Source organism: Pangasianodon hypophthalmus, chromosome 22, assembly GCF_027358585.1.
Source record: "Pangasianodon hypophthalmus isolate fPanHyp1 chromosome 22, fPanHyp1.pri, whole genome shotgun sequence".
NCBI lineage: Eukaryota > Metazoa > Chordata > Actinopteri > Siluriformes > Pangasiidae > Pangasianodon > Pangasianodon hypophthalmus.
Window position 1 is genome coordinate 11117547 of NC_069731.1, and position 27738 is coordinate 11145284.

The window sequence follows — 27738 nt, forward strand, 5'->3', positions numbered from 1 at the left end:
GGATGGAATGAAGACACTTTTATGATAAAGAAATATCACTTTTATGATAAGGAATGCATCTACAAACAATTCAGTAGATACCCATATGCTTTTGTCAGCTTTTTAATGCAACTTCAACACAGCTTCCCTGCTGCTGAGTGTAACGTCACCACCGGCACCTGCCCGCCAGAGGGAGCCCTCGCCTGAGTTTTGACTCCACCCTTGAGAAACACTTCCGGGGTTTTCAGGGACATTTAAGCAGCGCGTTCACCACACGAGGACGCGAAGTATTGTTTTCGGGACATTACTGAGCGTTTTCTTTTACATTGTTTACGGTTTTCTTCATGTGTATGACCCTGGTTTGTTTTTCGGATTTTTGCCTTTGCCTTGCGATTTTGTATTATATTTTCTCGCTGATTGACTTCCTGGTTTTTTCGGACTTTTGCTCTCGTTTCCTGATTGTGTTTTTGCCTGCCGTTTCGGATTATTCTGCTTTCATCTCTGCTGATGGATCCTACACAACCCGCCTCGGACGAGGCGTTACACTGAGCACTCAGCTCTGTCTCTACCGCCATGTCAGAGGACCTTCAACGGGGTGGGCGAGGTTAACTTTCAGAGCACCTCCCACTGCAAAATTAGTTGACCAATAGAGATTAAAGGTGAATGCCTTCTTCTAAGACCCAACCCCGTAAAAAAAAAATGTGCCAAAAGTCAGAAGCAAAAAAAGATTGCAGAAGCAAAAGAAAGATTCCAGAAGCAGTAGAGTGATTCCAGAAACAAAAAACGGCATCAGCAAAATCCGCAAACTGAAAAAATTAAAATAATATGCAAGTGTTAATCAGAAGAAATCTTTTTTGAAAAATTTATTTTGATTTGATTCTCATTACTTTCATTTGCAAAATATTTTTTACATTTTGATTAATATTTTGCTTGTGGACTTTATTATTTTATTTTAAAGTTTTGGCACAAAATTAACTCCATACCACTGGCTTTGGTATGGTAAATTATTACTATTAGATTAAATATTAGAACTTATTATTAATTCTAAAATCATTCTATTAAAGTGGGCACCAGTCCAATGGACAAAAAAATAAATAAATCTCAGTGTGAGATACGACTTGATGATGGTTGCATCACCCAGATAAGAAAGAGTAATAATTTACCTATTATCTGAAGGATATTTGATTTAGATCAAATTAGGTGACTTTGTTGATAGTTTGTAAAACTCATTTGTGACAAGAGAGAAAAACACACATAAAAAAAGTTTACACTCACTTCTCCATCAGTAAACAGTTGATAACTTCAGCATGATACCAGAAACTTAAAGATCTTATGATGCTCATACTCAAGTTCCTTTTAACACACTTAGCATTGCTTGACTATACAGTTATAGACGTGGAGTGACTTATAATCACACTATCTGGTGTCACCCAGATGAGGATGGGTTCCTTTTTGAGTTTAAAATTTAATTCAATTTCCATTGTTAAAAGCACTACTTAAATAAAATTTAACTGAAATGAATTGAATTATTCTACTTGATTTTAGACTAATATAGCATACATGTAATCTAAGTAATCCAAAACCTATTTGGTCTACATATGCTGACAAATCAGTGCAAATACAAAATGCTTCCCTTCTAAATCTGGCAATAAGATAAGATAAAATAAAACAAAAAATAATCTATGCATAATTGTCAAGAGACCTGTAACTAGGAGGTATAGTGTCTGCAAAATAAAGTTATTTGGGACTTTTATTTTGAAAACAAGGCCTTTTGAAACTCTGTGTAGTCTCATATCAATCCCTAGTTTTTTGTACATAGTGAATTAGTTTATGAAAATATGAGACCTTGTAAGGTTATAATATGAACCATATAATTTTGTTGCCACTTTTAATCAAATGACACACTCCAGTTTGCAACAAATAAGGGCAAAATTATTTCAGTTAAACAGCACAAAAGGAAGACAATATTAGAAAAATGGCTATAGGTTGTCTGTCATGTTGTAAATTGGTTATAATATTTACAACATGCCAACATTTTCCTTCATTGGAACTAAAGGGCCAAAACCTGTTCCAGCATGACAATGCCCCTGTGGAAAAAGTGAGGTCCATGAAGACATGGTTTGGTGTGGAAGAAGTCAAGTGGCCTGCACATAGCCCTGACCTCAACTGGAATGCCAGGCGTCCTTGCTCGATATCAGTGTCTGATCTCACTAATGCTCTTGTGGCTGAATGAGCACAAATCCCCACAGCTACAGTCAGGTCCAGAAGTATTTGGACAATGACAGAGTTTTTGTGATTTTGCCTTTATACACCACCACAATGTATTTGAAATAAAACAATCACAACGTGATCAAAGTGTAGACTTTCAGCTTTATTTTAAGAGGTTCCACAAAAATATGGCATTTAACATTTAGGAATTACAGCCATTTTAAGCAAAGTACTTCCATTTTCAGGGGCTCAAAGGTATTTGGACAATTGACTGACAAGAAGTTAGACAACAGAGCATGCTTTTCACTTACTGAAGACCAGACTGAAGGCAGAAAGACCAAAACAGACTACAAACAAGCAGCAACTGAAGGTGGCTGCAATGAAGGCCTGGCAAAGCATCTCCAGGGAGGAAATTCAGAATCTCAGAGTTTTGAGAACATGGGCTCCAGACTTCAGGCAGTAATTGACTGCAAAGGATTTTCATCCAAGTATTAAAATTATGGCTATATTTACAATTATGTCACTTTGTCCAAATACCCCTGAAAATGGAGGTACTTTGATGAAAATGGCTGTAATTCCTAAATGGTAAATGCCATACTTTTGTGGAACCTCTTAAAATAAAGCTGAAAGTCTACACTTCGATCACATATTGATTGTTTTATTTCAAATCCATTGTGGTGGTGGAAAAAGGCAAAGTCACATAAACTCCGTCATTGACCAAATACTTCCGGACCTGACTGTGTGTTCCAAAATCTAGTGGAAAGCCTTCCCAGAAGAGTAGAGGTTATTGTTGGGTGTTGGGTGTATGGGTGTGATGGTCAGGTGTCCAAAAACGTTTGGCCATACAGTGTATGTTATTGTGAAAATGATTATGATGAAATAATATTTTATAATTTAGTATTATTTATTTATTGAAATATTTCACAATACATTACCCATTTATATATTGTATTTATTGCTGCATTTACTCATTTTATTATTTAAATCATAGGCATATTTATTTATTAAATTTAGACTAAAACAGTATTTCATACTCAGTCAGTCTTTTAATCACTATCATGCCTTCCTGAAATCCTAGAAGACTTGCTTGTGGCTTCCATCGGTTAAGATCAATAAGATTGTGCAGGTATATTTACACTTACTATTTATAACGTCTGTAACAAAGCAAGTTTTATAAACATCGGTTGAACATAAGGCGAGTTACGCCCGATTTTATCTGGATGGGCTCGCATCTCTCCATAGACTTACACTGCCTTGCAACCGAATCTCGACCCTCCCAATATGGCCACTATCAAACGCGGCTAGTGCACCTACTGTTTGCTAGGTCTGTGTTTTACGGTCGATACGAAACGCACCCTGTTTTGTTTCTAGCTTCACAGCGCAGGAACTATGGATGATCAGACGACCCCTGTTCGCCAGCAACATGTTTTTAACGTAAAGAAACTGCATCGATATTTGATGGGGAGACTTCACGGCGTTTTAGAAAACACTACATTTTCTGTGAGGCAATACAGGTGTGATCTTTCACAAATGTACAGTGTTTATGTCACTTCCTGAATGAGGAGCTGCCTTTTAAATCTATGCACTTTACCTCGCTTGTTACAGTTCTGGTCAGTCCAACCCAACATTTCTCATTCAATCTCCACATAAGAGCTTTGTACTCAGAAAGAAACCTCATGGATCTTTGCTTCCTGGTGCTCATAAGGTTAGTGTGTCTCTTTTGTTGTATTTGCTAATTAACAGTATTCAGTATTCAGTCTATTCATGTGGTTTCAGAAAGAATTTGGACTAGTGGACTTTGACTTACAGTTGCATAACTGTCAAACAGCTGTAGGGCTGGATCCCAAATGGCTCCCTCACTCCCTGTATCTCTCTTCCTATACCCTCTAAGAGCAATAAATAAAATTTGAAGTAATAACTTCTACACTCTATGCCCATATACGGTAGAGAGACATTAGGATTTACACCAAAAGTGCACTAGTGAAGCACCGCTAGAGGGCGACACCATCTAATACAATTTCAACCTTCAACATCTCTGAGCACATGTTGGTTTTGTCATTATTGTCGTTGTCAAACAGGATTTCAAGTACCAGTCATGCTGCTTTATCAATGCCAGACATCAGGCTATGGGTGATTCCATGATTGGGGTGCTATATTTGTGATTGGGTTACTGACTGTGTGGAGTTTCTGTGCATGTTTGCTCTATGTTCATGTTGGCTCTCTCGAGGTTCTTATTTCTTTCCAAAGGCATTCAGGTAGGTGGATTGGCTATGCTAAATTTCAGCTAGATGTGAATGAGTGTGTGCAATGGACCGGTGCCCTGCGAATTTTCCCACCTTGTATTCCAGGGATAGGCTCCAGATCCATTGTGACCCTGATCAGGATAAAGCGCTTACTAAAGATGAATGAGTGAATAAATGAAAATATATATGTAAAGGTAAAAAAATATTTTAAACAATGGTAAAGTGTCCTTCACAACAAGCTACACTATACGGCCAAAAGTTTGTGGACACCTGACCTTCACACCCGTATGTTGCCTTCTCCAAACTGTTACTACAAAGTTGGAAGCACACAATTGTCTAGAATGTGTTTGTATGCTGTAGCATTAAGATTTCACTTCACTGGATCTAAAGGGCACAAACATGTTCCAGCATGACAATGCCCCTGTGCACAAAGTGTGATCCAAGGAAGACATGATTAGCCAAAGTTGGTGCGGAAGAACTTGAGAGAGTCTGCAGAGAGCCCTGACCTCAACCCCACTGAACACCTTTGAGATGAATTGAATCACCGACTGCACACCAGGCCTCCTCGGCCGACATCAGTGCCAGACCTCACCAGTGTTGTGGCTGAATGGGCAAATCTCCACAGCCTTGCTCAATCTAGTGGAAAGCCTTCCAAGAAGAGTGGAGGTTATTATAACAGTAAAGCCAGGCCCAACTCTGTGTTAGTGCCCATGGTTTTGGAATGGGCACATATGGGTGTGATGATCAAGTCTCCACATACTTTTGGTCATATAGTGTGCATATGACATATGACATATGTGCATAATTTAGATGTATAACTTAAAACCTACAGCACTTATACACCATTATAACACCACTTTACATTGAAATATAATAAAAGAAATACTTCAAAAGTCGTATTATTTTTGCATAAATCTGTGGATCCATTTAACATCACATGCTTCAAACATCCTTTTCCATGAGTCAGCCATTCATCCATAGGTTAGGAAATATGTACATTTCATTAATGTATATTCAATATGTACATATCCTCAACCCTGAACACATTCACCTCTATGAAATATTTGGAATATTCCACAAGTCAGCAGGAATTTGCATTGTCCGAATTTCCCGAAGATCGTGGGAGGAAGAAAATTAATTTCTCCCTGTCTTTTTTCTTACTTTTACATGATACTGTGAAATTGACTGACATTTTGAGTGTACATTTTGAATGTACAACCCAGTTATGCAAATCAGTTAACAAAAAAGAACTGCAGTGTAATTATAATTGGTAGCGAGGTAAAAGCAGGTACTGTGTTTGAATCATTATTTTCTGTGATGAGAATGTAATGAGTAAAAAGTGTTTCTTTTCATGGAAATGTAATTGAATAATATAGGTATTAATTTTAATTTAGGTAAAGTCCAATCCCCTAACATAATATTTAAGTGTAGTGATACAGTGCATTTTACATAAATGTTTTCATCTCAGGTGCAGTTGAATGGATAAATACTAATAACGTTTTTTTATAATTCTGTTTTGTGTGTGTGCATGTGTGTGAGCAGGTGGATAGGGAATATGTTGTACAGAAAGCCCTGCACTCCATTGGCTTTCCTGTTCCTCAGCCTCTGCTTTACTGCTCAGACACAGATGTTATTGGCACAGAGTTTTACATCATGGACCACATTCAGGTCTGTCCTCAGCCCTCTATCAGTCTGTGTTACTAACAACGTGTAAACAGAAATAACAATATTATGTATTAAAAAGAAATAATAACCAAGTAAAATAGGTAGCCTGATACACGCTGGGTAACTTCTATAGGCATGTTCTGATATTTGGTTGAATCTCATGATAAATTTGTTCTGTCAAATAAATTTCCAATTCTAGTCTGGAGACACCATTCAGTGAACATTTTTTATTGTTTTTATCTAACAGACATGGCTGATACTTTGAGAGTTTCTGTTTATTTAAGTCAAGTGTGTTAGAACTGAGAAAACACAACTATGATTCTCAGGACTGGGGTTGAGAATTTCCTGTATGTCTGATTTAGAAACATTTCAACATTGTAACTCTTAGTTAAGATCTCATTGATGCATATTTTTGTGTATCTCTGTGTGTGTGTGTGTCTGACTGTGAGATAGGGCCGTATATTCCGGGACCCAAGGCTACCAGGCATCAGTGCAACAGAACGCAGTGCTCTGTATGTAGCTGCAGTTGAGGTGTTAGCCAGACTTCACTCTGTTAATCTCACCACCCTTGGCCTAGTAGGGTATGGGAAAGGGGTTGGTTATGCCAAGAGACAGGTAAGAGCCTGTTGGCACATCTGTTGTAAAGTGGAACTCAAACCTACACTAAAACCAGAAGTTTGCTGATTGTTTGTGATAAAGAGAGACAGGGACATAGGTTTCAAGACTGAGAGCTATGAAGTGAGATATAATAATATAACTGTATGGAACAAACATTTGAGTGTATGCATTCTGAAAACAATACTTTGATAGAGTAAGGATAAATGTAGATTATTTGGCAGATCCTTGATAAACATGTGTTTTTTAGGTGTCCACGTGGACAAAGCAGTACAGAGCCTCAGCCATCAGAAGCATTCCAGCTGTAGATGTGCTTTCTGATTGGCTGAGCAACAATTTGCCGTCCAATGATGACCAAGTGACTCTCGTACATGGTGATTTTCGAATTGACAACCTGATATTCCATCCATCAGAGGTACTACTAAATAATCAGACATGGTTGTCTACACTCATCAGCTAATTTCATAGGAACACCTATACCCTTAAACATTCATGCAATTATCCAATCAGTCAATCACACAGCAGTAGAACAATAAATAATATCATGCAGATACAGGTCAAGAGTATGGGGTTAGAATTGTTTCATATTTCCAAATAAATAGATTATGATCCACAAATAAATGTAGAGAGAGTCACAAAAATTAAATTCACAAATAGATAGAATGAGATTTGCAAATTAAAAAAATATTTACAAATATGTTCTTATGTCACTGTAACACTTCTCAGTCTGGGTAGGGAATGAGGAGACGGGAGGCAGGCTTGAACTAACTCAAAAGTTGCTTTAATCTCTAACTTTAGCTTTTGCTTTTCAGCAGGTTTAATTCAACCGCACATGCACGCACATACACGGCTCTGTGCAGCTTGGCTCTCTGCAAGGCGCTCGTCTCTCCCCTCTTTATCCTTGTCACAGCTCACTGCAGCACAGAACCCTCCGTTCACAAACCGGCGCTCGACTACGCCTCCGCTTCCACAGTCACAAATACAACTCTGTCTGACATTCCTCGTGAATTCTTTAAAATAAAGAATTTATGACCCATAACGTTGCTTGTTTTCTTTTAGATGTTGTTACAATGATAATGTTAGATGGTTAGCACCATTCCTCCTGATCGGCCATGTTTGAGAGCCTTTATACTATGTGAGCTTGGTGCACTATGACTCTGTTCCCACCCTGATTGTAAAACAAAATTGTGATTGGTTGGAGTGAGAACATGCTACGATTGGTCAGTGCAATGTGGCCGTTATCCAGTTGGCTTGAGTATTTTTGTGCGCACGTCTTGATGCTAAAAATGTTTAAAATCCACAAAATGTTTTCAATTGCGTGCAGCAATCTGCAAATGCACAGGAAGAGATCCACAAATGTGTGCAGCAATCCACAAATGCACAGGAAGCAATCCACAAATGTGTGCACCAATCCCCAAATGCACAGGAAGTGATCGACAGATGAATGTCAGGGCAGAGTTGTGTTTGTGACATAAAAGTGTATTTTTAATTTTTTTTTTTAATATGCAAATTTCATTTTATTTATTTGTGAATTTAACCAAGTTTTGTGAAACTCCTACCATATATTTGTGGACCTCATTCTATTTATTTGTGAATTTGTTTAATTTTGTGAATCTCTCTACATTTATTTGTGGATCATAATATATTTATTTGGAAATATGAAACAGTTCTAACCCCATGCAAGAGCTTCAGCTAATACTGACATCAAACATCAGCATGAGGAAGGAACTTCAGTGACTTTGACCATGGCATGGTTGTTGGTACCAAATGGGCTGGTTTGCATATTTCAGAAACTGCTGATCATCTGGGATTTACACACACTACAGTCTCTAGAGTTTACACAGAATGGTGCAAAAACAAAAAATATCTAGTGATGCAGCAGTTCTCTAAATGTTGATGGCTGAGGAACTTCAGTGCTTTTATATACTATGTAACCACTCAAATAACCACTCTCTACAACCGTGGTGAGCATAAAAGCATCTAAGAATGCACAACATGATGAAACTTGAGGCAGATGGGCTGCAACAACAGAAGACCTAATCAGATTCCACTCCTTCCGGGTGTACAGGTGTTCCCAATATGGCGAGTGTATGTGGGTGGGCAATATGGCAAATATATCATATTGCATATTACTTTATTTAGTTTTGCTCAGGTTTTGATACCAAGGTGCTCACAAATTAGTTGAGCCATCCAATATTTACAAATTAAAGTACTGAATTAGAAAAAGGAAAATGAAGCAGTTGAATTAGAAAAGGATAATGAGGCAGTTGAAGCAAAAATAGATTTTAAAAATAGATCAGTTACTTCCTGTTACACTGAATACCATCAGAGTTATAAAAGCACTGGCACCGGAGCTGTATGGCTTTCAAATCTGACACACTATTCTATTTTTGTAACACTTGCAGTGTTCATAAGCCTTTCATGATAAGTGACATAAACCTAAATAAACAGAATGGGTAGGAATGCATAACCTTATGGTCATTAACTGAACAAAGACTCCTTTTGTCAATTCTGTTGTCAAGGTGACAACATCTGAGTCAACTGACACATACTTGTTGACATAAGGTTATGTTTTGACACTTTTCAGGCTGACTGTCGAATTTAATGTCAACTGATTTTGTAGTTTTGTACGTCAATTTTTAAAAGCGCTATACAAATAAAATTGAATTGAATAGTTTAGTGTACTTTTGGAACTAAGGGGTCAAGCCCAAACCTGTTCTAGCATAACAGTGCCCCAATGCACAAAACAAGACCCATGCCCTCTATCCCACTGATCACCTTTGGGGTGAATTGGAATGCAGACATGCCCCAGGGCTTCTCGCTCGATATCAGTGCCTGATCTGACTAATGCGCTTGTGGGCAAATCCCCACAGCCACGTTTCAAAGTCTAGAGCAAAGCCTTCCCAGAAGATTGGAGGTTACTATAACCGCAAACGGCTGCGTAAATCTGGAAAGTAACGTTCAAAAAGCATATGGGTATGATGGTCAGGTGTCCACAAACCTTTGGCCATAGTGTAGACTGGTTGATGTGACATCACAGCCCAACTGACAACTTAGAGTCACAGTAATAGCTCTGTTATTATGGTGTCATAACACTGCCATAAGTATTCATAAAAATCTTTAATGTAATGAATAAAAATGAATAAAATTAATTAAATTTTAATTAGTTAATTAATAAAAATATCATGTAATGAAAATAATATAAATAGCTCTCATGACCATTGCATGGACTTGCCATACATACATTTTAAAAAATTGAAAAAAGACATCGCTGTACAGAGTTTCTGAAAATGTTTGTTATTGATAGTTATTTATAGGCTGTTTTCAGTATCATGTGTTTATGTCCTTTTTTTCTGTTTATAGGCTCGAGTGCTAGCTGTATTGGATTGGGAGTTATCCACAACTGGGCAACCACTTGCAGACCTGACTTATTTCCTCATGCCCCACTACTGCCCTTCCCATCTAAATATCAGCACTATTCTTGGTGGAGTTACAGGGATAGAGGGTGGGCCCTCTCTTCTCTTCTGTCTACTGTTTTCCAATATTTTAACCTTTCCTTATTGACTTCCACTCATAACTTGGAAGTGCATATCAAGTGGCCACTTGCAACACGAGGGGAGGAGGGTATAACAAGGAATCAAAAATGCCTCATTTTGCTTTGAAATTTCACAGATCAAAGTATTATTATCAGACCTCTTGTATAACTGACATGATACATGCTGTTACTTAATAATTAACAGTGTTGAGAAAGCTACTTTGCAGCTGTAACTTGTCAAGCTACAAGCTACCCATGAGTTACAGTAGCTGCACTACAGGCTGCTAAGAATAAGTAGCTAACTACACTGAAGCTACTTTGTCAAAATGACAAAAATGAACTGCAACATTTTCATTTTATTGTGTGGTTAATTTATTGCACAAAATAAAATCTATGTGTGATCTACAGACTATACAGTAACAAAGATATTTTGCTTTAAACAGCTTTTACTTAACTGTAAAATAACAGTCAACAACAACAAAAACAGATACAGAGAGGACTCACTCCACTACTCTTGGTTACGTTCTTAAAAAAAGATAAAAAAAAAAAAAAGATTTTCTAGTTAAAGTTAATAGGTATAAAGTAAGGCAAATGGCATTGAAATTAACATCCATGTTTGGGTGGTTTCTGCCATGTGAATATACAAGCAATTGTGTCAAGCATTATTAATCATAATGCTAGCTGTTAGGCTAAATAGCTGAGGTCAGCTGACATGCTTTATCGAAGCAGTTATCTATTTTGATAATTCACTGCTTCATTGCATTGATTAAACAGAAAATACTCACCTGGGGCCTCATTTATCAACTGTGCATACACATAGTTTTGTATATAAACCATGCGTTTGCACAATTCTATGCACTGAATGGGATTTATTAAGTATTTCTTATGTGTGAGGATGTGTGTATATTTACACACACTCCTGACCATGCGTATGCCAGAACCTGTAGTGGTAGAAAGGTGTAATAGCAGGTAAACTGACTATGCAAAGCTTCTATATCACTTATTGTCTATAATATCACTATAATTGAGAGTGTAATTACTGATTTTGGTACAGACAGAATGTAAAGTAAAATCGTAAAAAAAAGAATATTTAAAGATTGACTGGAATTATGCCTTGTTTGAAGATTTGGCTTATGCAGCTTTGTTGAGGGAATGTGTTTTTGCACCACTGGAAACTCTATGCTGAGAGTGAGGAGCGAATTATCAGTTGATTTTATTTGCCCAGTGCAGTTTTCATTGGTCTCTGTTCTAGAACTTTTAGCTACGGACACATTTCAAAGAGAAAGTGGAGATGGTAATGGCATTTCCCAACCATCTACGGGTTGAATAATGACACGTCATATCTTCGTTCATATCGCTCACACCGCAATACATTATATTTCCAAAACCAGCAGCGGAAAAGAGCAAAAATGATGAATTTTCATGCCACTGCAGAGTTTCTAAATGTAATTAGGGAAATACAATACACACATACTCATACTCATAAACATACATAATATGTATATTTCTTCTTAGACCTTTTGGCATGCTCCATGTTGTCTGAAACAAGCAGCACCACAAACAGGCTACAGTGCTTTTTAAAGGGGTCTGTTTATACTATATGGCAGTTTGAGGGCATTTCTTTATGCAAATGAGTGTGGCCATGCACAAGCATATAAATTTAGAATGTGTGGGATTTATCAATGGCCACTGCATACAGCTGTGTGTACGCACATGTGATATATAAATTTTCTTGTGTGCATGGGTGGGTCCTACACACAAATTTAGTACTTGTTTAATGCATGCTTTGATAAATGTGACCCCTGATTCTGTAGCTCCTGATCACCCTGTTTTTTCAACTTTATGTGGATCTTGATATTGGTGCTTAAAGTCCCAGATGTCTACTGCCACTATAAATAATGGACGTAGTTATTCGAAATGCTTAAGTCACTTCAGAGTTAAGATCTACCCATTTTCTTGTGGTGTTTCTGAATTTTGTCCTGAAGAAATCAGTGTTGTCATATGACTGGAACAGAAGAATGAATTGGGAAGATTAGGTTTGAGGACAAGCAACTGAACTAAGCTTTAATTTGTTAATTATTAATAATTTTTTTCCCTTATTTTTTTTAAAATCAGCCAATCATGTGGCAGCAGTGCAACGCATAAAATCATGCAGATACAGGCCAGCAGCTTCGGGTAATGTTCACATCAACCATCAGAATGGGGAAAAAATGTGATCTCAGTTATTTTGACCGTGGCACAAATGCTGGTGCCAGACGGGTTGGTTTGAGTATTTCTATAACTGCTGATCTCCTGGGATTTTTCATACACAACAGTCGCTAGAGTTTACTCAGAATGGTGCAATAAAGAAAAACATCCAGTGAGCAGCAGTTCTGTGGATGGAAACGGCTTGTTGATGAGGGAGGTCAACGGAGAATGGCCAGACTGGTTCAAACTGACAGAAAGGCTACAGTAACTCAGATAACAACTCTGTACAATTGTGGTGAGCAGAAAAGCATCTGAGAATTCATGACACCTCGAACCTTGAGGCGGATGGACTACAACAGCAGAAGACCATGTGGGGTTCTACTCCTGTCAACCAGGAACAGAAAACTGAGGCTGCAGTGGCTACAGGCTCACCAAACCTGGACAGTTGAAGACTGGAAAAATATAGCCTACTTTGATGAATCTCAATTTCTGCTGAGGCACACAGATGGTAGGACCAAAATTTGGTGCCAAATGAATACATGAATCCATGGACCCAACCTGGTGTAATGGTGTGAGGAATGTTTTCTTGGCACACTTTAGGCCTGTTAATACCAATCAATCATTGCTTAAATGCCACAGCCTATTTGATTATTGTTGCTGACCATGTGCATCCCTTAATGCTCACAATTTACCCATCTTCTTATGGCTACTTCCAGCATGTCAATGCACCATGTCACAAAGCAAAAGTTGTCTCAAACTGGTTTCATGACCATGACAATGAGTTCAGTGTTCTTCGGTGGCCTTCCCAGTCACCAGATCTGTATCCAATAGGACACCTTTCGGATGTGATAGAACGAGAGATTCACAGCATGAAAGTGCATCTGACAAATCTGCAGGAATTGAGGATGCAATCCTGTCAACATCGACCAGAATTTCATGTTGGAAATCCATGCCATGAAGAATTGAGGCTGTTTTGTCAGGTTTTGTCAAAAGGAGGCCCAATCTAGCATTAGTATTGCATTCCTAATAAAGTGTTTGGTTATTTATATATATATATATATATATATATCAGTCAGGTCCATAAATATTGGGACAGTGACACAGTTTTGGTAATTTTGCCTCTGTACACCACCACAGTGGATTTGAAATGAAACAGTCAAGATGTGACTGAAGCGTAGACTTTCAGCTTTAATTCAAGGGGTTTAACAAAAATATTGCATTAACCATTTAGGAATTACAGCCATTTTCACAGGCTCAAAAGTAATGGGACAATTGACTGATAAGCAGTTTCATGGCCAGCTGTGGCCTGTTTCCTCCTTATATCATGATAAATTAAGGAGATAAAAGGTCTGGAGCTGATTCCAAGTGTTGAATTTGCATTTTGTAGCTGTTCATGGGAACTCTCAATATGCCGTCCAAAGAGGTGTTGATGCAAGTGAAGGAGGCCATCATTAGGCTGAAAAACCAAAACAGACCTATCAGAGAGATAGCAGAAACTTTAGGAGGTCCAAATCAACAATTTGGTACATTCTTAAAAAGAAGGAATGCACTGGCGAGCTCAGCAACACCAAAAGGCATGGGACACCAGAGAAAACAACTAAAGTGGATGATTGCAGAATTCTTTTCTTATTGAAGAACAACCCCTTCACAACATCTAGCCAAGTCAGGAACACTCTGGAGGAGGTAGGCCTATCATTGTCAAGTCTACAATGTCAAGAACACAAAGGCCAGATTAGACTTTGCTAAAAAACCTCTAAAAAAAAAGCCTGACCAGTTCTGATGCAAGATTAACTTGTACCAGAATGATGGGAAGAGAAAAGTATGGAGAAGGAAAGGAAGGGCTCATGATCCAAAGCATACCACATCATCCGTCAAATATGTGGAGGCAGTGTTATGGCATGGGCATGTTTGGCTGCCAATGGAACTGGGTCACTGGGGTTTATTGATAATGTGACTGTTGATAGAAGTAGCAGGATGAATTCTGAAGTGCACAGAGCTATACTTTCTGCTCACATTCAGTCAAATGCTGCAAAACTGATAGGACAGCGCTTCACAGTACAGATGGATAACAACCCAAAACATATGGTGAAAGCAGCCCAAGAGCTTGGAAATTAAATGTTCTTAAATGGCCAAGTCAGTCACCTGACCTCAACCCAACTGAGCTGCTTTTCACTTACTGAAGACAAATCTGAAGGCAGAATGACCCACAAACAAGCAGCAACTGAAGATGGCTGCAGTAAAGACCTGGCAAATCATCTCAAGGGAGGAAACTCAGCATTTGGTGATGTCCATGGGGTCCAGACTTCAGGTAGTCATTGACTGCAAAGGATTTACCTCCAAGTAATAAAAATAATCCTAATATTTATAATTATATTAGTTTGTCCCATTACTTTTGAGCCTGTGAAAATGGAGGAACTCTGTAAAAAATGGCTGTAATTCCTAAACGGTTAATGCAATATTTTTGTTAAACCCCTTGAATTAAAGCTGAAAGTCTACGCTTCAGTCACATCTTGACTGCTTCATTTCATTCATTTCAAATCCACTGTGGTGGTGTACAGAGGCAAAATTACCAAAACTGTGTCACTGTCCCAATATTTATGGACCTGACTGATATATATATATATATATATATATATATATATAAAAGAAAGTTTAAGTATGACTAGACAGAGAAGTATGCATTTTTTTTTTCCCACACTTCAAGTTCATAACCGTCTACTTCTGTTAACAACTACATCTGTTGTGAGACCATTGTGCTGGTCGAAAGTGGTAATGCAAAGCAAAGGATAATCACTTTGATGAAATCAAATTGATGAAGTTTTATTTATGTCTTATTTATAGTCATTACCTAATCATTAAACATTAAGCATTAAACGGTAACTGATTCTATCTTGATAGTCACCATTCTATCTTGCTAGTTGCTTATCTTGACCTTTGTAGGCAAGGATATTTATTGGACCTTAACAACTTGCAGCTGAATACCTCTGGTATAGTAGTTTGTATCTGTAATGGATCAAATAATGAGGTCAAGTCTGAATTAGATTAGTATCTAGTGTCTTTGAGGATCAGGGACAACGGGGTTAAACAGAAGGCATTTATACACAGTTCTACACATTTACATGGTTCTTGACAATTAATTTTCTTTCATTTTCATAATGGTTATTATTGTTTTTCTTTCAGGCATCCCTCCTGCAGAAGACCTGATCTCCATTTACTGCCAGTGCTGTGGAATCCCTCTTTCACTCTCACATCAGAATTTCTTTATTGCCTTGGCCATGTTTAAAATGGCCTGCATTGCACAGGTGTGCAGCATCCTGTGGGTTTGCCCACTTGATATCACTAATTGCCTGCTTAGGTTTTAGTTTCTGTTGACCTGCCGGTGTATTGAGTGACATGAACCAGACCTCAGCATGTGTGAAATCCACCCATATGCTAGAAGTGATTGTAGATTGTCTTACAGAGAACTCAGTGATGTTTATCTTTTAACAAATTTCTTATACTGAACATCTCAGAATACAGGCTGACTTATTTTTGGTGTATTACTGAAGTCTATCTCTCCTGAATCTCTCTGCTGTGTGTGTGTGTGTGTGTGTGTGTGTGTGTGTGTGTGCACGTGGGTAGGGTATTTATGCAAGGTCTTTGCTGGGGAATGCCAGTGCTCCTAATGCGGCTCAGTTTGGCGAGAGCGTGGAACCTTTAGTTCAGCTGGCTCTGAAGATTGCCCACAGGTCATTTCCATACTCACTAAAACAGCTTATGATTGTAAAGTAATTATATTGGATATCATTTCATTTAGGTCTATTACATTTTTATATCCTAATATTTACTTAACATTTTATCACAGATAATGATTTTTTCACAGTAGTCTTTTAAAAAATGCTACATCTCAGTCTTAAAATTCAGCATATGGCATCAATTCTAGCTGTGAATTTATTAACTCATAATAGTTGGTTGGCTTCTGAGCTTAGATAAAAGCACAGCTTGGCATTTTAAATAGACTTAAGATCACATTCAGATAATAGTGCAAAAAGGCTAATATAGCTTTATGACTAGCACTAGTCATAGTTACATATGCTGCTATTGAGGTACCGCTGTGCTAGCTAGCTAAATATAACTATTAAAGCATAGCTGTCCGCAACAAATTTGTAAAGGGTTCACCATGATAATATCATACTTGTAAAATTGGCTGTGCTTGCAAATGTAAGATATTGAAGCAAACTTTTTTTTATTTGCTATTTGGTATCATTGAACCAAAACATACATCAGTTTGATAATTTACATTTACATTTATGGCATTTGGCAGATGCTCTGATTCTAGAGTGACTTACAGAAGTGAAAGGACATTATATTTTACATGTACCTATTATTTATTTTTTTTTATTAAAATTATTATTTTTTTAACTAAGCAGTCAAGCCTTGCTCAAGGGCCTCTTGGTTCTAGGTTAGTGTACCTTTGACATGTTTTACAGACTTATGCCTTTTGCATGTATTTCTATATTAAAATATTTATAATAACAGTATATGGGCTGCACATGATATAATATCTAAAAATAAAGTATGATTGCCTGAAGTAGGCCTCTTTTTCCCATCCACATGGATTTAAACATAAAATGATGAATTAAAATGTGACCTCAAAATACAGATCATCCAGTGCTGCAATGCATTGTATTTTATGGACATACCCTTCAGAATCGTCTTGCCTTGAAAAATACTGCACATAGTCATGATATATGAAATTGCACATAGTCATGATATATGAAATTATACTTTGACATCTAATGTGGATTTTAGTCTTAATTTTTTCTTTTTGAAAAAATATGTTTAGTCATTTTTAATCATTTGATTACTGTTAAAGTTGAAATTTATTTGACAAAAACAATCAGGTTAACAGTTTTGTAATCAAAAAAAGGTAAACTTTTTGTGTCTCATCTTTCCCTGGTGCAGTATGCTTTTTTAAGTTTCCAAAACTCAAATGGATTAATTTCCAATGTTTTCATTTCTTCTTACATGTAACACCAGATTCATGCTTTACAAATATTTCTCATTATTTGCAGCAGTTTGGTTATAGGGATGTGGCTGCTTTTAATAATTAATTACTCTAGTGAGCACATTCTTAACTTTGCAGACTCTTGATAATGGTAGATTAATTTCAGTGACTTTGTCAGGGAATCTTCAGGTATGCTAGACCTACCTAACTAATATTATATTAGTCTATCAAGATAGACACTACCAAAAATTATTTTTGATAACCGTTTTATCACAAAAATAATATCGTATATAACAAAATACAGCACATGAATCTCACAAATTGCCATTAGAACTACAGTCTGCTTCATTTCAAACTTTCTGGTCATTGCATAACATAAGCATGTTTGTTTACAAAAGTGGATTTCATACACAGAAAAGCATCAGATACCCACTGTAAAATATGGTGGTGGATCAATGATGCTTTGAGGCTGTTTTGTAGGTGGTGGTTCAGGGGGCCCCTGTGAAAATTGTTGGAATTCTGCTAAGTACCAGGATATTCCAGCCCAAAACCTGGTTGCTTCTGCCAAGAGGTTCAGACTTATCCATAGATCTATAAACCAGACAAACATACTTTTACTTCTTAAGAAAACTCCTGTTAAAAAGTTTAAATAAAAGTACAACGTGTAGATTTTAGCTCAAAATATCACATGTTGATTTGTTATTCAGTTTAATTTTGCACATTTTTAAGAAGGGTGCCAGTAAGTATTCGTTTTGTTTGTGTGTTTTGTGTGCAGCTCCTCATTGGCTGTGCAAGTTCCTGATAGGTTATTTCTCCAGTCTGCTAAAGGTTACGCTGTCCTCCAGCAGGTTAAAGAGTTCATGAAAAAACACATACTGCCTGCTCAGAAGGTAAGCTCAGGGGTCAATTCCATAGCGACTCGACACTTTGAGAAAACTGCATTTGTTATGAAAGTGTCCATGTTAAACATTCATTATTTAAATATGATAAACAGGGAGTTGAATGCACACACTTTTGTGCATGTTTGAGTCTCAAATGTCAGTTATATTTATTGTGCTGTGTCTTTGAGTACCATGGATGAAGCAGATTTTTTCAAGGGCCACCAGGAACTCCTGGAGCAAAACCAACTGATGTGGAAGCAACAGGGACAGGAAAATTGGGAATGGCTTGAAGCCATGCGCCCTCTTTTGAAGTGTTTTGAGGAGGGTTGCCTGACCAGGCTTGAACTGTCTGGGCATTACTGTCTCTCCATGCGCATCACTCCATCTCCCTCGCTTTGGACGTCGCTCTGCCTTCCTGCTATGCTGAGGATGTTGCTCTGCCTCCTTGCTTCGCTTTGGACGTCACTCTGCCTCCTTGCTCAGTTGAGGACATCACTCCTTCCCTTGCTTCAGTTGCTCCCCCCTTGCTTCACGGAGGACGTCCCTCCCCCTCTGGCCTTGTGGAGGATGTTGCTCCCCGCTCTGGCTCTGCAGAGGATATCGCATGCCCTCTGGCTTCATGGTGGCCATCGCTCCTCTCTTATGCCTTGCTTTGGATGTTGTGCCGCCCCTTTGCAATGTTGAGGTCATTGCTTCACCTCATTGCCCAGTGGAGGATATCGTGTCTCCAGCCAACTATGCTAAGGGTACCACTCTTCAGCGTCCCAAGGACCTTCAGAAACAGAGAGACTTTGGGCTTGGTTGCCCAGGACCCCTCATTGAAGACATACTGTGCTTCGGGAGCCACGTGTTAAAGTTGGGGTTCTGTCATGGTTGCACCGAACACGGCACAGGACTACGTCTCCCATGAGCCACTGTACACCACATGATCACAACACTCAAGTCACATGACTGCCCTGCACCTGATTCATGTTCATGTTAATTAGCACTAGTATTTAAGTCACATCTTGTGCAGCACTCAGTGTATAGCCTTTGTCTCCTGTTGTCAGTTTCATTGCACCTGATTCATGTATTGTTCATATTGTTGCCTTGCTTCACTATTCTTGTTTTTTCTCTCAGTCTTTGTGTTTCGTGGTTGCTCACTTACAATAAACAAAATCTGCACTTACAAATACCTGTTTTTACATCAGTTTCCATCTGTTTACTATAATATCTGATTGGCTGCCAACTCTCATCTGTCAAAGTGGAGTCAGATTTTTTTTCCACACAAAAAATGTTTCACCAAGTGACACTACTTCCAATTAATACTATTACTAATACAGAATTACTAATACAGAATTATCAGGGCGACCCACAGCAGCTTAGCAACATGATATTATACAATATTTCATTTTCCCCTTTCATTTTTCTTGTGCACAGATAAATTAATAGATTCGGGAGCCATGCTGGATAGATGGTTGCTTCATTCTTCATTTGTACACTTGGCACAGCTCGTGTCACATAATTCTTTACAATGAAAGGGTTCGATCTTCAGAGTCTATAGAATGTTCCCTGGGTAAACTGTTGGTGCCAGAGTTACACAATCCACCAGCCAGGACAAGTCTTTAACTGCAGACTGTCTTTGTTATAGGAAGTTACTGAGTACTATGTCAAACACTGTGATGGCCCTGAGAGATGGCAAACACCTCCTGTGCTGGAGGAACTAAAGGTAAAAACTTGTAAACACAGTACAAATGTGTGCCATAATGTTTATAAGCAAATCCTATGTATTTAATGTCATTAAGTGCTCTGTTCATTTAGTAATCTGTTTGTGAGTATGTCTGTCCTATGGTAAGAAACGGTGTGTGTTTAGGCAAAAGCTCGTGCTGCTGGACTATGGAATCTGTTCCTTCCTGCAGTGAGTGGACTATCTCAGCTGGATTACTCCTACATTGCTGAGGAAACTGGCCGATGCTTCTGCGCCCCTGAGGTCTTCAACTGCCAGGCCCCAGGTCTGTGTGTGTATCTCTGTTAATGCAGATGAAAGTAGATCTAATATTGTAAATCAGAACAATAGTGCTTTGATCTTGGGTTCTTCTGTATTTTGTGTGTGTGTGTGTGTGTGTGTGTGTGTGTGTGTGTGTGTGTGTGTGTGTGTGAGATCACTGCAGTCAATTATACAGCCACTGTTTTTTTTTTTTTTTAAACTGTGAGACAGATTCGGGGAACATTGAGGTGCTGCATCTGTTTGGTTCTGAGGAGCAGAAAAAGCTCTGGCTAGAGCCTTTACTGCGAGGAGACATACGATCCTGCTTTTGCATGACTGGTAACAGCTCAAGCTTGTAGATACACACACACACACACGCACACACACATGCTTCCACATTTTACTGCACAGTCTTAAAAATGATTTACCTTGCTGAACTGTGATGACCACAATACATGAATACATTCAATACTGTAACCAGATATTACCCTTATTTAAATCATAATTCATAGGGAATTTTGTATTTCTTGCTAACTGCAGAGCTAATTGTTGCTTGGCCAGCAATAGATTAATAGATTCAGGAACCATATATCCACTTGTGTTGTTACCAGGGCCAATCAGTTATCAACTCAGCTGATAATTATTCACTCTCTACACTAAATTTAGAACTGTTAAAAGTCCTTTAGTTGTCTCTCTGAGGGAACCTCTAAAAGTTGTCAACTGGAAGACTGTGGTTCAAATGTGGACTCAGCAAAGTATTTCAGTGGATTGAATCAAGCGCTCAAAAAATACAGCAGCAGAACCCAGTATATAAAAAAAAAAAATCTGTCAGTAGTGTAGCGAATCTAGTTTGTTTTTTTTTTATAGACATCAACCATTGCATCTTCTGTAGATGACCAAAACAGAAGGTTTAAACATAATTGGACAGAGAAGTGTATGTTTATTCTCTGCTTCAAAACAACAAGTTCAAAACAGATGTCTAATCTGTTTGGGGTCTGTGGCACTAGTAAAAATAATTTGCAACTCAGTGTCTAAAAGGTCCTGTTTACACTGTTGCATTTATTTGTTAGATATGAAATATAAATGCTTGTGATGTAGGCTATGTGGTAAGACCAAATCTGCATGACACAAGCATACCAATGGAGAAATGTTCAAGGTGGCAAGAAAGGGCTAATTTACACCAGCTTTTGCATGGTGGACAAACTGCTCTTAACTTGAATGTTCTCTTTTAGTCTGTATGGTTATGAGTTTCCACCTTTTCACAGTGGTGCCCCAAGCACAATCAACCTTACTAAATTGATAGCTAATATCAGACACACTGCGAGGGAATTTTGGCTGTATTTTTTAAAACCTGATATAGTAGTAAATTTTAAAAATTTCACCATGTGACTGATCTCTGACTACTCTCTGCTGATATAGTCACTGATAAATTCAGTGAGTTTTGTTCTTCTGATTATCTGATTGTTTCTCATTTTCTTTTTGGCATTTGAACATTACATGTTATTTTTGTTCAAATAACAAATAACAAACCATCTATACAGTGTCAGCAACAGTTTGACTATTTACAAATTGAATCTATTCCCAGGTCACCACACATATGTATAACACACAGAGTGTACTATTAAACTGAAAAAATGAACCATTTGGTGTTTTTTTCAAATGGTTAAAGATTTATTGGACGTGCATTCTTCAGTAATATGCATGAATTAATATGTTGTTTTTTTTAAATAAATGTAAACATACAGACAGCTGTGTACGAAAATCTCATGCATTAATTTCTCATACATTTCGTTTCTTTCTCTTGCCATATCTTGCTTGGTATCATTAATATGAGACTTTAATATGAACCTCATTAACATTCAGAGGAGATCACGAGCTGTTTAATAGTATATTCTCTTCAGTACTGTCTGTGTCCTGTTGATAGATCTAGCCCTCATTCAACACATCTGTTCCAACTAATCAATGTTTACAGGAGCTGAATAATGGAGCCAGGTGTTTTAGGTTAAGGCTGAAAGTCTACATGGTGAAGATCTTCAGGATTTCGGTGTTAGTATACCAATGAAGTGAACCACTGGAATTTCAGTATCATCGGCAAAAGAGCAGCTATGGATGAACTGATATTACTCAAAGTACATTAGCAAAATAAATATTTAACACTTCAGTACATTGATTTGTTTAGTGCTATGATTGTTGAAAGATTGTACAAGGTGTACTTTAGCACATTCACACTTTCCTAAAGTAGACGGCTTTGTGTTTAGGACAGACTGAGTATTTAGAAGCAGTGAGTCATACTGAACTAATGGCCAGGGAGAGAAGTAGCCAAAGACACAGGGAAAGAGAATGAGTCATTTTTTCTCTCCTCCGCTTTTTTTTTTTATATACAAAATAGAATTTAATTTTGATTCATTTTAATGGCGTTTTCCAATTGGGCAGCCTTTTTTCTATTGGCTCCTAATGGAACTGAAAGTCTAATTTTGTCCCGTGTCCTTGCCCATTCAAGTGAATTGGCTCTTTTGCCAGGCAAATATATATTATTATGTATCATATAATAGTATGATAATAATAAATAATATACATCGTTCAGCCATAACATTAAAACCACCTGCCTAATATTGTGTTGCCAAAACAACTCTGACCACTTGTGCTGCCAAAACAACTCTGACCCGTCGAGGGATGGACTCCACAAGACCTGTGAAGGTGTGCTGTGGTATCTGGCACCAAGACTTTAGCAGCAGACCCTTTAAGTCCTGTAAATTGTGAGGTGGGGCCTCCATGGATCTCACTTTTTTGTCCAGCACATGCCACAGATGCTTGATCAGATTGAGATCTGGGGAATTTGGAGTCAACACCTGGAACTCTTTGTCATGTTCCTCAAACCATTCCTGAACAATTTTTGCAGTGTGGCAGGGAGCATTATCCTACTGAAAAAGGCATCTGCCATTAGGGAATATCTTTGCCGTTAAGGGGGTTACTTGGTCTGCAACAATGTTTAGGTAAGTGGTACATGTCAAAGTAACATGCACATGAATACCAGGACCCATTTTTTCCCAGCAGAACATTGCCCAGCGCATCATACTGCCTCTGCCAGCTTGCCTTCTTCCCACAGTGCATCCTGGTGCCATCTCTTCCCCAGGTAAGTGATACACATGCACCTGGCCATGCACATGATGTAAAAGAACACATAATCCATCAGACCAGGGCACCTTCTTCCATTGCTCCATGGTCCTGTTCTGATGCTCACATGCCCGCTGTAGGCACTTTCAGCAGTGGACAGGGGTCAGTATGGGCACTCTACGCAATGCAGCCCCATATGCAGCAAGCTGCGATGCACTGTGTGTTCTGATACCTTTCTGTAATAGCCAGCATTAACTTTTTCAGCAATTTGTGCTACAGTATCTCTTCTGTGGGATAGGACCAGATGTGCCGCCATTTTGGAGATGCTCTGACCCAGTTGTCTAGCCAGCACAATTTGACCCTTGTCAAAGGTGCTCAGATCCTTACGCTTGCCCATTTTTCCTGCTTCCAAGGCATCAACTTCAAGAACTGACTGTTCACTTGCTTCCTAAATTATCCTATCCCTTGACAGATGCCATTGTAAGAGATAATCATTGTTATTCACGTCACCTGTCAATGGTTTCAATGTTATGGCTGACAGATGTATATGAATAATATTAAACTATTATTCGTTCATATATTATGGCAGTGCAAGTCAACAGTAATCTGTATTAGTAAGTTCAATAGTTTCTGTCCCCAGTGACATGCCTCATTAAGTTGTCTAATGACTTAAAGCAGTCAGAACATGAAGAGTTCAAACAAGGCTGAAAGGCTCAAACCGATTGGTTTCAGCATTCAGGTTTTTTTTGGCCCCAGCTAGAGGAAGAACTAATTATAGAGATGAAAATATTGAAAATAAAAGGAAAACTGGTTTTTAATAAATAAAATAGTAATCAAAAATGGATTAATTATAGTGTACATAATGTGCTGAGTGTAGAGCTGTGTGATATGGCTTTGGTAATGTGGCGTGGCTGTAGGAGACCTGCTGTTAGTTATTGTGAATTAATTCAACTGTGTAAGTAGGTGATGAGTGGTATCCAAATAGAGTTGAATTGGTAGTTTTTTTTTTGTTTTTTTTGATTGAGGCGAACAGGTTTTCCAGTGATTAATGTTGTTCTTTAAGTTGCAGTTTACTAGTATAGTTTTCTTGGCTATGGCTGGCACAGCAACAAGAACTGTGGTGTTTTTCTTAGTGATTTTGACCCTGTACCGAAAGTGACCATGGTCTCTGGTTGCTAGGCCATCTCTAAGTCTCTCCTGTGTTTGAAGGATTGCTTGTTCCTTTCAAATCCTGTATCTTTCACACATAAACAAAAACCTTCATCTGACAGTGCTGATAATTACTGGCGGTGTTGACAAATAACTCACAGTGTTGACAAAGAACCAACTGAGGTTACAACAGATTAAGTACTAAGAAATATTTTTTTCAAACAGCTGACTGACAAGACAACATATTAAAAGAACTAACTAATTTTTGACATTTCATTCAATCCAACAATTCAATTTTGTAATTTTATTATATTTGGGTTCTAGAATCCTTCCAGTGGTTGGCTTTTCTATTTGTAGCAGCATGTCTCTTTATGGGTCTTCGGTGACTCACTGTAAAAATACAAGAAACTTATGTTAGGTTCAGTGTAATGGTAAGCATTATTATGTGACACCTTGTAGTAGTAACAGAAATCTTGTCAATTATATGGGAATACAAGGGATCTGTAGCCTGTTTTAAACTATATAAACTATATAAATTACTTAGATTTTATTTGTGTCTGACCTGCATAACTTAAGCATTGGGCAACAGATGTCTGACATGTTCGCTCTCTATGAAGTCCGTTACACCAGAGGTTATGCTGTAGAGCTGCCTTGTACGACTTTATTGGAGTGGAGATGCCTTCCCTGTTAGCTTCAGTAGAATGTCGTTGATTGGACAGAAACAGACATCCTTCCTACCATGTTTTGGGTGAGCATTTGCTGTTTGACCATGAGGGTGCAGAAACTCCACTTTTATATCTTGGTGCTCAATGTCCACATCGATGTCCTTTGCTGGCCACCAGTGGTCATCGTACACAACTGCAAGCCAGTCTCCTTCATCAATGCTGTCAAGAGCAATTTGTGTAATAATACCTTCAGGACCTTTCAGCAGCTGTTCTTCCGTCTCCTCCTCCATCAACTCTTCTGCCTCTTCCATTTCCTCTATTTCCTTCTCCATCTCCTCCATCAGTATGAAAGTGAAAGTGAAGTGACGTGTGGCCAAGTATGGTGACTCACGACTGCCCCAAAGTTGGTCAAATGCCAAAGGGTCTCTCTTTCTGGCCCTTGCATCAATCTGCTGTACCCCTGTGCAGCCAAGTAAATAGAAATCAGCCGGGGTAAAACTTTGGCAATTCAATGGCTCGCTGCAAAAACATGATAGTTGTCTGTAGCGGACACTGTTTTGATTTGGGATGACCTGGTGTATTTTTCTCGTTGATGGAGCCTGTTTGAGTGGTTGTGTGAGAAGTGCATCATATTTTTTTCATGTCTTCTTCCTCAATGTAATACAGCTGAACACCTTTAGACTTTTTGAGATCTTCTCATAAAACTGTTTTCCATCTGCTACATCATTCCCTCACAGAACCAATTGGTCCACTGTTTGTTTTACTGTTCCCCCAATGCCATCTGGGGCATCCTTGCCGTGGGATGTTGGGAGATAGTTCCATGTTGCTCTGTTGAAGCCTATTTTTGGTTGTACATCAGAAAGGAGAAAGAAGTTCTTATTTTTATACTGCCTACTGGGACCATCTGACCAAAGTGCACAGTGCTAACCAATGGAAATTTTGCCCAAATATCTTTTAGGACTGGGTCCATGTGTTTCCAAATTGCTGCAGCATCTTGTCTCTTTGACTCAGACACTGTCCAAAAAGCTGTCTTGTCTCCCTTGGTGTAATACATTCTGGTACGAAGATTCAGTTGTGGCAAATTTTGACCGAAATGGCAAGCTTGAATTTCAGAGGCGTACCTACACTTCCAGAATTCTGAAACGTCAACGTGTATGATGACTGTGTTCTTGCTGCAATCTCAATCAACTTCCTGTGTGCTTTTGATTGACTATGAGCCAAGCACGTGTTGTGGTGTCACTTCTCAGTTTCTCCCATCATATAGATGGAGCAGCTCTGAAAGACTCCCGCTGTGCAAGTTAAGTTTCATGTTGAAGTTGATCCCATTAGCCATTTCTTTGTGTACTCTCTCCCACTGCCTCCATTCAGCATGGATTCCAACTTGTTCTGGGGTCAGAACAGTGTGTTTGTTTAAGCACCGTAATCATGTGCGAAGAAGGCAGGCCTCACTTTCTGGAGAGCAACAAATTAGTTGAAAACTATCCTCTAGTTTAGTGAATGTGGCAAGACCCAATGATCTAAGAACCTGAAGCATTAAGCATGCATTTTCATGAGAGTGACACAGACATGTCTTCCTAGACCAGATATCTTTGGTGCTGTAACATAGAAGGGCCGCAGACCACAGAAGGAAGAGTAACTGAGCTTCACAGTTGGGTTCCTCTTGATGAAATCATTTTGGAGGTTAATCATGGAGTCATTCAGGATCATTCGTTGATGCTTAATCTTGTTTCTTGTGATAGTGTCAGTTTGTCTGTTGTCATGCGAGAAGAATTCACAAAGAACTCCTGAACGGTCTGGCTGATACCCTGGAGAAATGTTGGCTTTTATGTGCTGTGTGTTTCTTTTCTCTCACTAACTTTTAAGTCAAACCAAACTGGCTAATCGTATGAAGAAGGCGATACTTCTTCAGGATCTTGCCTGATAATGTCAGTGGTTCGACAAGTTGACTTGTCAGTTGACTGTCTCTGTGACACAGGAGAACTCGGCAGAAGAGCAGGACTCTCTTTATATAAGGATTCCTAGATTGGCTTCCTGATACCATCTTTTCAGTTTCTGTCTGTGGGGAGTCTACTGGCATTTTGTTTCTTCTCTTTTGTTTGCCATTTGATTTGATTTTCTGAGCCTTCTTTCTTCACTATTTTTGCTTTCTCAGTTGATTTCGTTCTTTTGTTTACGTCCTGATTTTCTCTTTCAAAGCTTTTACTTCCCTCGAATGCCTTTTCCTATAGTTTTTCTCCTCTCCCTCTCATTTGCAAGCTCCTGCCTTCCCATAGTTGGCTGTTCAATACTCTGGTCTAGTAGACTATCTGGGGGGTGTCTACTTGCTGCTGCACTGCCCTGCGCTGTCTGGACCTTTTCTGAGCATCTTTCCAATTGAACCCTCTTCTTCCACTTTTGTCTTTCCTTCACTAGAATCTCCCTTCTGTTTTCTGGGTCTCTGTTTAATTTCTCTCTTCTCTTTCTTTGATACTCCTTGTTTCTCCTTCTTTGCTTCTGACAGTTTGTTTGTACCCATGCTTGCCTGTTGTACAGATCAAATCAATA

The 27738-nt window shown here is 38.5% G+C and overlaps 1 protein-coding gene across 2 annotated transcripts in view; it reads left to right on the top strand.

Annotated features, from left to right (window-relative positions):
- The first annotated feature begins 217 nt into the window (after nt 1–217).
- acad11 (acyl-CoA dehydrogenase family, member 11) overlaps nt 218–27738 on the top strand; it is a 107883-nt gene continuing 80362 nt past the window's right edge. Inside the window, exons 1-13 of one of the 2 annotated variants that reach the window (XM_026938041.3) lie at nt 218–638; nt 3559–3701; nt 3793–3892; nt 5973–6098; nt 6549–6710; nt 6961–7125; nt 10074–10215; nt 15613–15734; nt 16054–16160; nt 18195–18309; nt 19931–20008; nt 20153–20291; nt 20498–20605. In XM_026938041.3, coding sequence (XP_026793842.1) covers nt 3577–3701; nt 3793–3892; nt 5973–6098; nt 6549–6710; nt 6961–7125; nt 10074–10215; nt 15613–15734; nt 16054–16160; nt 18195–18309; nt 19931–20008; nt 20153–20291; nt 20498–20605 — 1489 coding nt within the window. In that variant the 5' untranslated portion in view covers nt 218–638; nt 3559–3576. The remainder of the gene's footprint in view (nt 639–3558; nt 3702–3792; nt 3893–5972; nt 6099–6548; nt 6711–6960; nt 7126–10073; nt 10216–15612; nt 15735–16053; nt 16161–18194; nt 18310–19930; nt 20009–20152; nt 20292–20497; nt 20606–27738) is intronic. The other variant, XM_026938040.3, reaches the window with a different exon arrangement.